The sequence below is a fragment of the Gossypium hirsutum genome, chromosome A11 (genome assembly GCF_007990345.1).
Source record: "Gossypium hirsutum isolate 1008001.06 chromosome A11, Gossypium_hirsutum_v2.1, whole genome shotgun sequence".
Lineage (NCBI taxonomy): Eukaryota > Viridiplantae > Streptophyta > Magnoliopsida > Malvales > Malvaceae > Gossypium > Gossypium hirsutum.
Window position 1 is genome coordinate 8,596,547 of NC_053434.1, and position 10,610 is coordinate 8,607,156.

The 10,610-nt window shown below is 34.3% G+C and overlaps 2 protein-coding genes across 8 annotated transcripts; both read right to left on the reverse strand.

The window, feature by feature from the left end:
- Nucleotides 1-3,557: 3,557 nt before the first annotated feature.
- LOC107923559 (putative pectinesterase/pectinesterase inhibitor 45) lies at nt 3,558-4,037 on the reverse strand. The gene has a single exon (XM_016853746.1). The coding sequence runs from the start codon at nt 4,035-4,037 to the stop codon at nt 3,558-3,560; it is 480 nt and encodes a 159-aa protein (XP_016709235.1).
- A 1,449-nt stretch (nt 4,038-5,486) lies between these two features.
- Nucleotides 5,487-9,968, reverse strand: LOC107924108 (AT-hook motif nuclear-localized protein 9-like). Of its 7 annotated transcripts, none has more exons than XM_041079801.1 (7): nt 9,750-9,917; nt 9,539-9,620; nt 8,166-8,613; nt 7,275-7,342; nt 6,783-6,914; nt 6,293-6,454; nt 5,487-6,122 (listed from the first exon to the last, which is right to left on the reverse strand). In XM_041079801.1, the coding sequence occupies exons 3-7, from the start codon at nt 8,593-8,595 to the stop codon at nt 5,892-5,894; spliced, it is 1,023 nt and encodes a 340-aa protein (XP_040935735.1). In that variant the 5' UTR covers nt 8,596-8,613; nt 9,539-9,620; nt 9,750-9,917; the 3' UTR covers nt 5,487-5,891.
- Between the last annotated feature and the right edge of the window lie 642 nt (nt 9,969-10,610).

Genomic DNA, 10,610 nt, shown 5'->3' on the forward strand with positions numbered 1-10,610 from the left:
TGAATATCTCTTCGAAATTTCACACGTATTTTCTAAGGTAAGGCAATGGTCAATGTTTGGAAATTCGAGGAATCATACTCTACTGTGCTGGGTTTCGGTTTTCTGTTGGACTAAATAGTTGAATATCCTTTTGTGATTTTCGAATTATAAATTTTCGAACGTCGAAACAAGAAGATTTTTGGCAACTAACTCGGGTTATTCAAATGTTATTAAAAAAGAACCACATTTCAAAAACATTTTTAATTTTAGACATAAGGGCAGTATTTAATCGATTTGGTACCAATTTTGGGCGTAGTGAGGGTGCTAATCCTTCCTCATACGTAACCGACTCCCGAGCCCGTTTTCTCATATTTTCGTAGACCAGAATTGTTGTTTTAGTAAACCAAAAATGTTTTATTAAAATAACCAAATTCTTAGGTGATCCGATCACACCAAAACAAAAAGATCGGTGGCGACTCTACGTATTTGTTTATCCAAAGTCGATTCCCCCCTTTTTTTATTAAATTTAAAATTTTTTAAATCAAAGGATGGTTTCGACATGTATACTTTTATAAGCCTTCCTATTGGCTAATCAAATGACACATATAACAAAATAACAAAAGGCTTATACATGCTTTTGAACAAAATAAGAGTATCTATATACCAAAGCTAGACAAGATGATAGTGTGTTGACTCTCCAACCGTCTCTCAATCTTCGCGAGCCCACGAGCTCTGTAAGACAGGGAAAAGAGAAGGGTAAGCATTTACATGCTTAGTAAGCCTGAATAACATGAAAATAAACTTACCGATTAATAAGCATGCATCCATATTAGGCAATAAAACCAACAAGCATGAAATAGCTTCCCTATCACATGCACTCAATCAACAAATTAGTCTCATAACAATGCACCATGTAATTTGTCTTAAATGAGCTCATTATTCAACATTTTCATTTTTATATCTCATGTTAATCCCGTTGAGTTTCTCGGAAGTCTCGATGGATTATCCATTTACCGTCAAGTCATAAGAGCGATCATCTCAAGTATGCACTCCCGCGAACCTCACATCATACGGTGGGATTACCAGTGCAGGCTAAATCCCCCGCAATGTAAACTCATAGGGTGATGTCAGGATTACCAGTTTAGGCTAAATCCCTTGCAACGACAAACACCCGTAAAGAGCTCGGATCTGAATTACCAATCCAAGCTAAGTTCAGACCCTAGTTGAATTACCCGTCCGGGCTAAATCCATAATGCACACATATTCTTCGAGAGGCTCGATCAATCAAGGAACACCCGTCTGCGCTAGATCCTTTCTATATTTGAGATCAACGGATTACCCGTCCGGGCTAAATCCTTTTCTGCAACACATGTAGGATCTTAAATCATGTAAGCCATAGTTTATCCATCGAATTTCCCTTTTTGACTTCAACCGGGATATTTATTATCATTTCATTATTATTAACATACTTCATGGATTTTCATGCCATCATTATAACCAATTATCATATATTCTTAACACATGTAACTAGGCATATTAATAGTTTACTTAAAGTTATTCTAACTTACCTGGTATCCGTTTTGGTTTTGCGTCTCGGTTATTCCTAAACCTTTCGTTTTCCTTGATCGACCTCCGGAATTTGTTCCTCGGGGTCTATAACAATAAAAATGAATCATTAATACCTTACATTATTCTTTTCAAGTCTAAATTTCACTCCCGAACAAAACGACCGTTTTGCCACTAACCTTTCACATTATTTACGATTTAGTCCCTAGGCTCGTATGATGAAATGCATGAATTTTCTACATTACCCAAGCCTAGCCGAATGTTCTTTCCTCTTATGGCAGCCCAAAATTTTCCATTATTTTACATTTCTACCACATATTTTACACCTTTTGCAAAAGGTCCTTTTAGGGGTTTTTCATGAAAATCACTTAGAAAAAGATGTTTAACACACATCCAACTTTCATATTTCTCCAAAAAATCATCAAAGAATAAACATGTCACACATAGGTCACTTTACATACATGAACCCTAACTCAAAATATGGGTAGAAATGGGGAGAGTAAGTTACTAGGATTTCAAAAATACGAAGAATATTAAAAACAAGGCTTGGGAGCACTTACTATTAAGCTTGAAAAGTGAAAAAACTCTAGCTATGGTGGTTCTCAAATTTCGGCAGCAAGGTGGAGAAGATAAGCTGAGTTTTGGCTTATTTTCCCATTTTATTTCATTAATTAGCCAAATAACCAAAATGCCCTTAAGCCCTTTCTTTCAAATTTTATCCATCTAATGCTCATTTTTGTCCAAAAAATTAGAAATTGGGAAAATTTATCTTTAAGGAATTCTAATTAATAATCTAAAACAATTTCATACAAATTACTTTTAGAATCCAAGTTTTGCACTTTATTCGATTTGGTCCTAAATTTCCAAATAGACACCTTACTCATAGAATTTCTTCATGAAACTTTAACACATGCATATAATCATATTCTAGACCTTATAATAATCATAAAATAAATATTTTAATGTCGAATTTGTGGTCCCAAAACCACTGTTCCGACTAGGCCCTATTTTGGGATGTTACAACTGACATTGTCAATTCCTTCAAAAAGCATCCACCCTTCAAGATTAATGAAGTCACTCAATTTGGATTCCATGAGAATATTTTTAGAGAATTGTTGCGATTTTGAACCTGTCATTGAAGAGCTCTTGCTTAGGGACAATCTTGTAATTTTGGATCATAGTGTCAGTGTTCACATCAATGAAGCCCTTGCCTTGTGTTGACACTCTGTTGAATTGATTATCCATTATCCTCCTTACAATGATCAATGAGTTCTAGATAACACTAAGGGAGTATTGAAGATAAAGTAAGTAGTTCCAAAGATGACACAATTGCGAAAGAACTAATGATTTGCTTGATTGTACAAAGTAACTTGGTAGGCATCTATTTTACAATTGAAAAAGGTTTAGTTATTTGATTGGATGCAAAGAGCCACTGCTTGGTGCCTTTCAGGACCAGTAGTGCTCTAAAATCCCATGGATTTGGCAATGAACCCATTCCCAATAGCAACTACACCATTAAAATTATGAAATTATTTTATTATAATAAAAAAAACTATCATGGGTGATAATTATGATGGATTAACTGGCATGGGTTGTCTTCTGTGAAATTATGAAACTATATATGTTTCTCTATAATTATATGCTAATTATCTTTTTTTTTTCTTGAGAGCAAGGACCAAAAGCTAAGCAAAATATTATTAATAAACAACATCATTAATAACAAGCGAATGGATCGAACGAGGGTAGCACTTATATGCTACTTATGTTATTGGCTGATATAAATTACCTTTTCTATTAATCAATCCATTATCCCAATGGCCAAAAAAAAATGATTAGAGTTCTTAGTACTTTACAGAATGTTGCAATTTGCCAAGTGGTAATTCCACCACCATTATCTATACCCTTGCAACCAGTGACGACAATTTTCCTTGGGCCATCACCATACATACTGATGTTGGTGTATTGTGTGCCCATGGTGATGTATTCATCGTATATTCCACTCTTGATATAAATCACAATATCACATGTCGAATATTGGAGTTTTTTAGAGTAGCAACCAAGGCTACACCAATGGTCTTGAATTGGTCGCTGCCATCCTTGGCCACAACAACATTTTGTTTTAAGTTGCTATTATCAATCCTAGCCAAAATATGGTGATCTTTAGCTAAGAACCATGAGAGGTACTCATTCTTCTCAACAAAATTAAGTCTATGGGAGATGGTAATATTTAACTGAATGTCGAATTCAGAAAGAATGTCTGACAACTTTGTTAGTATTGTCAATGCATTACTTGTGTGTTCACTAGCACCGAAAATACCCTTTTGCATGGTTTCTTTCATGTTGTTATCCTGTTCAAAACCAACCAAGCATGACTGCTGGTATGATATAACAGAGCTCAATCCAGTTTTAAGCTCATTTTTGTGGTCATTAATGTTGCGCAATTCACTATCACCAATGTCAGAGTATAATATTTGAAGTTGAATAAACAACATAGTTCATCATATCCTTACAATCATCTAAAGCCATCTTTGTGATGTTGTTGTTCTTAACTTGAACAACTTCTTGATTGCTTCATCAACTCAAGATAGCTGTTGCAATGAACTCTTTAGGATCAATGCTATTAATAGAGCTAAGAGTCTTTTGGTAAAATTCTTGATAATGAGTAAATGAACAAAAGTTAGACACCGTCTTTTACTTGAGGAGATAATATTTCATTATTATTGTGATTCTAATGAAATTTAGACACAACGCGAATGATGATTCCGAAAATCATCATTTTTCTCGACATTTTTATTTTTTTAGTGAAGATATTATCTCTATCACAGTTTAATTGTGACAAAAAACCATATAGTAAGAAAACTATAAGATCCCTAACCAACCAGAATAAGTAAGGAGAAACATTTATTGAAAAATGAAGTTTCTCTTTCTTTTGTCTTTGCTTTTGCTATTTGATGAAATTCATTATACACGTTGAATGGGTTTTATATAAAGTGAGAGCATTTAAAATTAGGGTTTCTTAGTTGGAAAAGAAAAATAATGCCTTATTGGATTATTGTGGATAGACTACAATGTATCAGTTTTTAGACAAAGTATGTAATAGATTAATGATTATCATCTTTAAATTTAGAAAAGGAAAAGTTTGGAATTGCTGTTTGTTGGAGTGGGAAAATTGTTTGTCTTAGCTTTAGATTTAATTTATTTTGGATGGTTGGGCGCCAGATGTGTAAAACAATACTTTTCAAGAATTCAATCTTAATGAAAAAAATGTAAAAGAATTATGAATCTTATCTTCCTGATCATATAAGAAATATTTAAGCTTAATATGTATTTTCCCTCTTATACAATACCAAATTTATCTATTTCCTACTTAAAAGTTGTATAATTATAAGCATATCTCAAATTAAACTAAGTACTTTTTTTATAAAAAAAAAATCATAAAATTATTTTAAAATGCTCTAAAAACTCGTTAAATTATTGAAAATAGAATAAAAAAATTCCAAAAAAAAAATCTCTCAAAATTAGGATAGTAATACAATTGTAAATTGCTTGTTTTGAAAATTTTACAAAATTATCTAAATATAAACTCTTTACAATTAAAAAATTCCCAAAAGAAATCCGAAATTTATATATTTTTATCTTTTGAAATCTAATACTATAATAATGCAAACAAATTGCAATTGAAGTTTTGAAGTTTCATAAAACTATAAAAGAGATCATTTTACAATGCGTTAAATGAACAGTTCATAATTTATTCTTTTGTAGCATGAAACGACCAATAAATTCACAATTTTCTGACTTTTAATTTTAATTTTATTTGATTTCTTCATGGAGAGGCCCAACTCACTGGATGAGAAATACAGAATGGGGAGCCCAAATCTGGAAAGTTGTTCAATTTTCTTAATAAATATTTAATCTTAAAAAAGAAAACCGCCAATCCTCCATACGAAACCAAGCTTGCTATATATTTGCCCATGAATTATACAACACTTGAAAATTACGGAGGAAAACAAAACGCTAAAGCCATGGCTGTCTACAAAGAGAAGAGAAGCATATCTTATTTGGTTCAAGCAGGAGAAATGAAATGCAAGTCTAGGATCAGTTGAAACCACGACCTACTAAAATATTTAACTAACGGGTCATCAAAGCTACAAATATCAGAGCAACTCCCATTCCGTCATTGTCATGGGTAGTAGATATGGATGTGAGAATATCATCAAAGCCAAAAATCAGGCTCTGCCCTCCCCTTCTCAACACTTCCCACAATAACACTTTCAAATTACAATCCGCTGGCCCTTCAACACCAAACTATATACATTTCTCCCCAAACTATTACCAGGAAACAGTCATCATCCGCGCATTAGATCAATGTCGACATGGCTATTGTTACGCATATCCATTGATCTCGACCCAGGCCACACCCCTGCCGGTGCACTTGGAGTCATATTTTGACTTGGTGATATGCCTGGAGGAGCTACTAGATTGTCAACCATCTGATCATCTGAATCTTTTATCCCTTCTTGCCCTCCTTTTTTGTTCTTTGCCTTCGATCCACCCCATATAAAACTCCCCACAATCACCTGCTCATGATATATAATTAAATTCCCAGTAAAGCATATGGTAAGTTTAAATGATTTAAACTTTGAAATGGTATTACTATGATGGCTTCCTGCTTTTTCAAACTTGCAATGAAGCAGGCTAACTTAATTTTTAGTTGAAAAAATAGACAGCTAGACTGGGATCTCAATACCTGCACGGGGCTTGCTGCAATAAGCATCCCTCCAACACCTCCCCCAATGACACGGCCATCAGGACTGGCAAGAGAAACACTAAGACCACCAGTTCGATTGCGAGAGCCAGTATTGCTTGTCAGCAGGTACGAGCCTGACAGACATAATATCTCAAATCGTCCCTACAGAAGTCAAAACGGACAAAAAAGTGTGTTTCAATAAAAATATGCATTGAATCAAGAGAATCTCTGAGAAAGAGTAAAGAAAAGTTAATATATCAGAAATGAAAAGTTTGTGCAATGGCATTACTAAAAGCTAGACCAATTCAACAATATTGGACAACAAAAACATGTGATTTATATGCAATCTTGCGTTCTGTTACTTTCACAAGGAACGAGTTAGTAATAGGCAAACCTAAATCCATTCAATATAACTCAGCAAAAACATCTGAGCTTGCCTAAACATATCCTTCACAAAACAATATAAGGGTCAGGTTATTGAGTGCCAAACCTCGTACGTAACAGTGCCACCCGACGATGACGGCTTTCGAAGAGTTACGGTAGAGACGGCACCATTGGCTGACAAAATGCATACTTCTCTTGGTCCTTGCTGTGAAAATGACATTAATTTTGTTGCAATGTCCTGCAGGGAAAGTACAAAGTAATTCTCAAGGGGAAAAAAAAAAGAAATTTCTTCCATTACAAGATAACCTACCTCAAAAAGTAAGCTTCAAGACAGAATATCTACTTTTTGTTAGAGAAACAATGAAAAACCTAAACAAAACTTAACGCCTTCATGCATAGCACAACTGAAAGAAGTGATCTACTATATATATATATATTAAAAAGACTCAAAATACAACAAAATCAACAACAGTGTTTTTTTACATAGAAAACCATGAAGAATAATAGCAAGGACAACTAAGCTAGAGAACCCTAATTCTTGTATATTTAATTTTGAGGGTAGAGTCCGAGGCCTAATTAATAAAAGAAAATTGCGTACTTCTCCTATTGCAATGGTGATGACATGCGGAGTAAAACCCATCCCAGCAGAACCAGAAAGCAATTCACCTAGCAAAACAAATGGACAATTGCAGCATCATTCACATTGCATGAATAAAACATGTTAGAATTAAGCACCACGAAACAGAGTAAACTACAAGCACTGATATGATATAACATGTTAATTCACTAAGGAGAATGGAATGTCAGCTTTTAGGAATTAATGAATTATTAGCTTTGAAGACTTCCACATTTGAACGTCTATGTCACTCATAGTTATTTAATGTCTGAAACTTTCATCAATTCTCGGCATATTCCTATACATAAAGGCTGAGCATAAATTTTATAATAGTAGCCAAACATAAAGATAATGTCATTCATCTCATGGCAACTCTTGAAATTTTCTCCTATTTTCATTTTGCATTCATACCCTTTCTTGGGATAAGCTCTAAGTTCTGTCCTCTCATTTTATGTTGCCTCTAATTTTGTTCTTTTAAATTTCCACTGCTTTATATTTTATTGCTTCCATTCAGACTGAAAATTGACAAAATTCCACATATTATAGACAGGACACTAAGTTGTTTATTATTTTATTGAGAGCGAATATATTATTCAATTATCAAGGAAGCAGCTTGTGACCGCACCCCACCTTAAAAAATCACAATGTGCCAGCAATTTAAATGAGCTATAAAGAAGAATGTTGGCGATATTAAATAGTCATCGCAGCATTGACATAAGCCTGATTAAACTATAGGAACACAACAAAACCCTTTTATCCTAATCAACAAGAAAAATATGTGCAACATAGCTTATTTCCGCAAGGTTAAGCTACATGTTACATTCTGCATAATCAGGCTCTAAACAATACAAACAGATATGAAAAATATTTTACCAAGGGAAGATAACTGTTGCTTCCTTCCAGTACCCGGCGGCCGCCCTCTTCCCCGTTTTTGGATTGGAGTTATTGTTCCAGGATGAGTAGCTGATGCAGGAGTCAGTGCTAAGGAAACAGTTCCATCAGGTCCATATTTCCGAGGTCTTCCTCTTTTACGTTTCACGGTCTCACCAGGTTGCACGGCTGGAGGTGTGCCTACATTGACATTATGAGGGGTAATTCCTGACAAAGGCTCTACAGGTAAGGTTGCTCCCATAGTAGTGGCACTAATGCTTGATTGATATTGCACATTTGGACTAGATAATGGATGAATGCCAGGTGATCCATGTACCCCGGACTGTGTTCCAGACCCTGACCCAGTTATTCCTCGTTGTTGCATATAGTAAGATGCAGACCCCGATAACGCCATAGCATCCCTTCGATCCATGCATTTACCTCAAATAACCTATACTTGAATTTGCCTTCATATCAACTTACAAGCCAATTTTAAGAAACCAAAAAGAAAGATAGCTCTATTTCACATGAATCTCCAAATTGTGACCACTAAACAGTTAAAAACATACGAATCTTGGAAACAAAATGAAGAGGTAGAAAAAGAACAATCTATATGAAGGATTACAATAAGTCAATGAAGAACTTGTTTCCCGGTTCATATTCCCACGAATCAAATTTCACTCATGCATGGCTCTGGAAATTGAGCCACAACTAAAAGCAAAGAAATGCATTTAGGGTTATAGAGGAAACCCCTCAAATCTATAAATGAAGGAAAAGAAAATGAAACGCCATGTGCTCGCAATAGCGCTAAATTTCGAAGAGAGAACAGTAAAACACCGCTGGTAAAACTACAAGCCTATGAGCGGAAAAAAGCAAAATAATCTACAAGCAACCAACAGGGAGAAACAAAAAAAAATAAAGAAAAAAGGAAAAATAGTTGAAATATCAAACTCATGACTTGAGAGGAAAAGACAAAAATGCGAGCTATTTCACAGCTTACCAAACAGTAGGAAACAAAGAAAGAGGCTTCATGTTAAAGAAACAGAAGAAGCAGAAGGAAACTAAAAACCAGGTCACAACCTCACCAACCCATCATATACCTTTAACACCAAGCATGTTCCACAGAACCCCCCCTCCCAGAGCTTAAGACACCACAAAATCACAATCCCAAGAAACGATTTATTCACATAATTAAGAAATAAAAAGAAGCAGACAAAAGCTAAAAGCCAATGCCATAAAAGGAAGTTAAACCAAGTTGAAAGCACAAATACAACTTCCTTCGGAAACTAAGCAGACACGGGTAAAAAATTTAGCTTCCCTCCATGAAAAATAAAAATAAAAATAAAAAAGAAACCCAGAATGAGAAAGTAACTTACATTAGTGAACAGGGGTTAAACTGTTAAAAGGTCCAGCCTTTTGAAAGTAAGAAGCTTTGAAGATGGGTCCTTTATTTTTTTTCTGTTGGGAAAACAAAGAGACTGAAGTAGAGTATTGATGAAAGGAATTAAAAGCAAAGTGAGAAACAAAGAAAATAGGCCATTTTTGCTGTGAGGAGTAAAGGATGGAAAAGAAAGCGTTTTTTATTACTTGCTACGAAAAGCTCCTTTGCATACACCAGTCCTTATCGGGATTCATATTTTCTAGGGCAGAGCTTTCTCTCTCTTTCTCTATAGTAAAAGCTGTTTATCTTTTTTCTTTTTCTTTTTTCGCCTTTTCTCTCTCTCTTGTTATCTAAAAAGGTATTGTCATGTTTATCTTTTAGTTTCTCTCTCCCCCTTCTTCTCAACTCTTTGAACTATACGAGTGATCATGCTTGGGTTTATTGACTGACCAAGGCTGGTTTAAGACATAGTAATTGAAAATTATTAATTTCTTAAATTTTTATAAATTTTTTAAAGGTTATTATTCAATCCACTTTCGAATTTCAGTGAAGTTTCTTAACATCACAATCAATATTAAATATATTTATTTGCTGCTAACATATGTAAATTTTGCGGACAAGAAGACAAATAAATTTTGTATATTTTAAAAGTAATTATAAGGTGTAAGCATAGGTGAAATGCAGTTGAAAACCTTAATCTAAAACAGGGAAAGTGAGGTAAAAGACGAGGAAACAAAGGGACAAAGAAAAGTTCAACAGAAAACAAAGCGTTTAGTTCAAGGATAAATCCTCTTTCCTTAACTCATATTTGAAGTTGGAATTTGAATATTAAATGCTATGTCAAGAAAAACCTGTCTGGTCCCACCTCCCACGCGCGCCTTTTTTACTTGTGCTATTTCTCAAGTACGTATATTTCATATTTTAATTTGAAGTTCAAGTTGTACGTACCTACATCTAAGTTTATTCGCCTAACATTTTCATTAACGTCTGTCAAGGTTATTATTCCATTAAAAAAAACCCTTATAAAACGTTTGGTTAATTAGATATAAAGTTATCTTTAGTAATAA

Excerpts from the sequence above, each read along its gene's own strand:
- LOC107923559 (XM_016853746.1), bottom strand. The coding sequence starts at position 4,037 with ATGTTGTTTATTCAACTTCAAATATTATACTCTGACATTGGTGATAGT.
- LOC107924108 (XM_016854404.2), bottom strand. The coding sequence starts at position 8,595 with ATGGATCGAAGGGATGCTATGGCGTTATCGGGGTCTGCATCTTACTAT. Across the intron at positions 6,915-7,274 it reads TCACCATTGCAATAGGAGAA|GACATTGCAACAAAATTAAT; the intron begins GTACGCAATTTT and ends CTTTCCCTGCAG. Across the intron at positions 6,123-6,292 it reads TTGCAGCAAGCCCCGTGCAG|GTGATTGTGGGGAGTTTTAT; the intron begins GTATTGAGATCC and ends TATCATGAGCAG.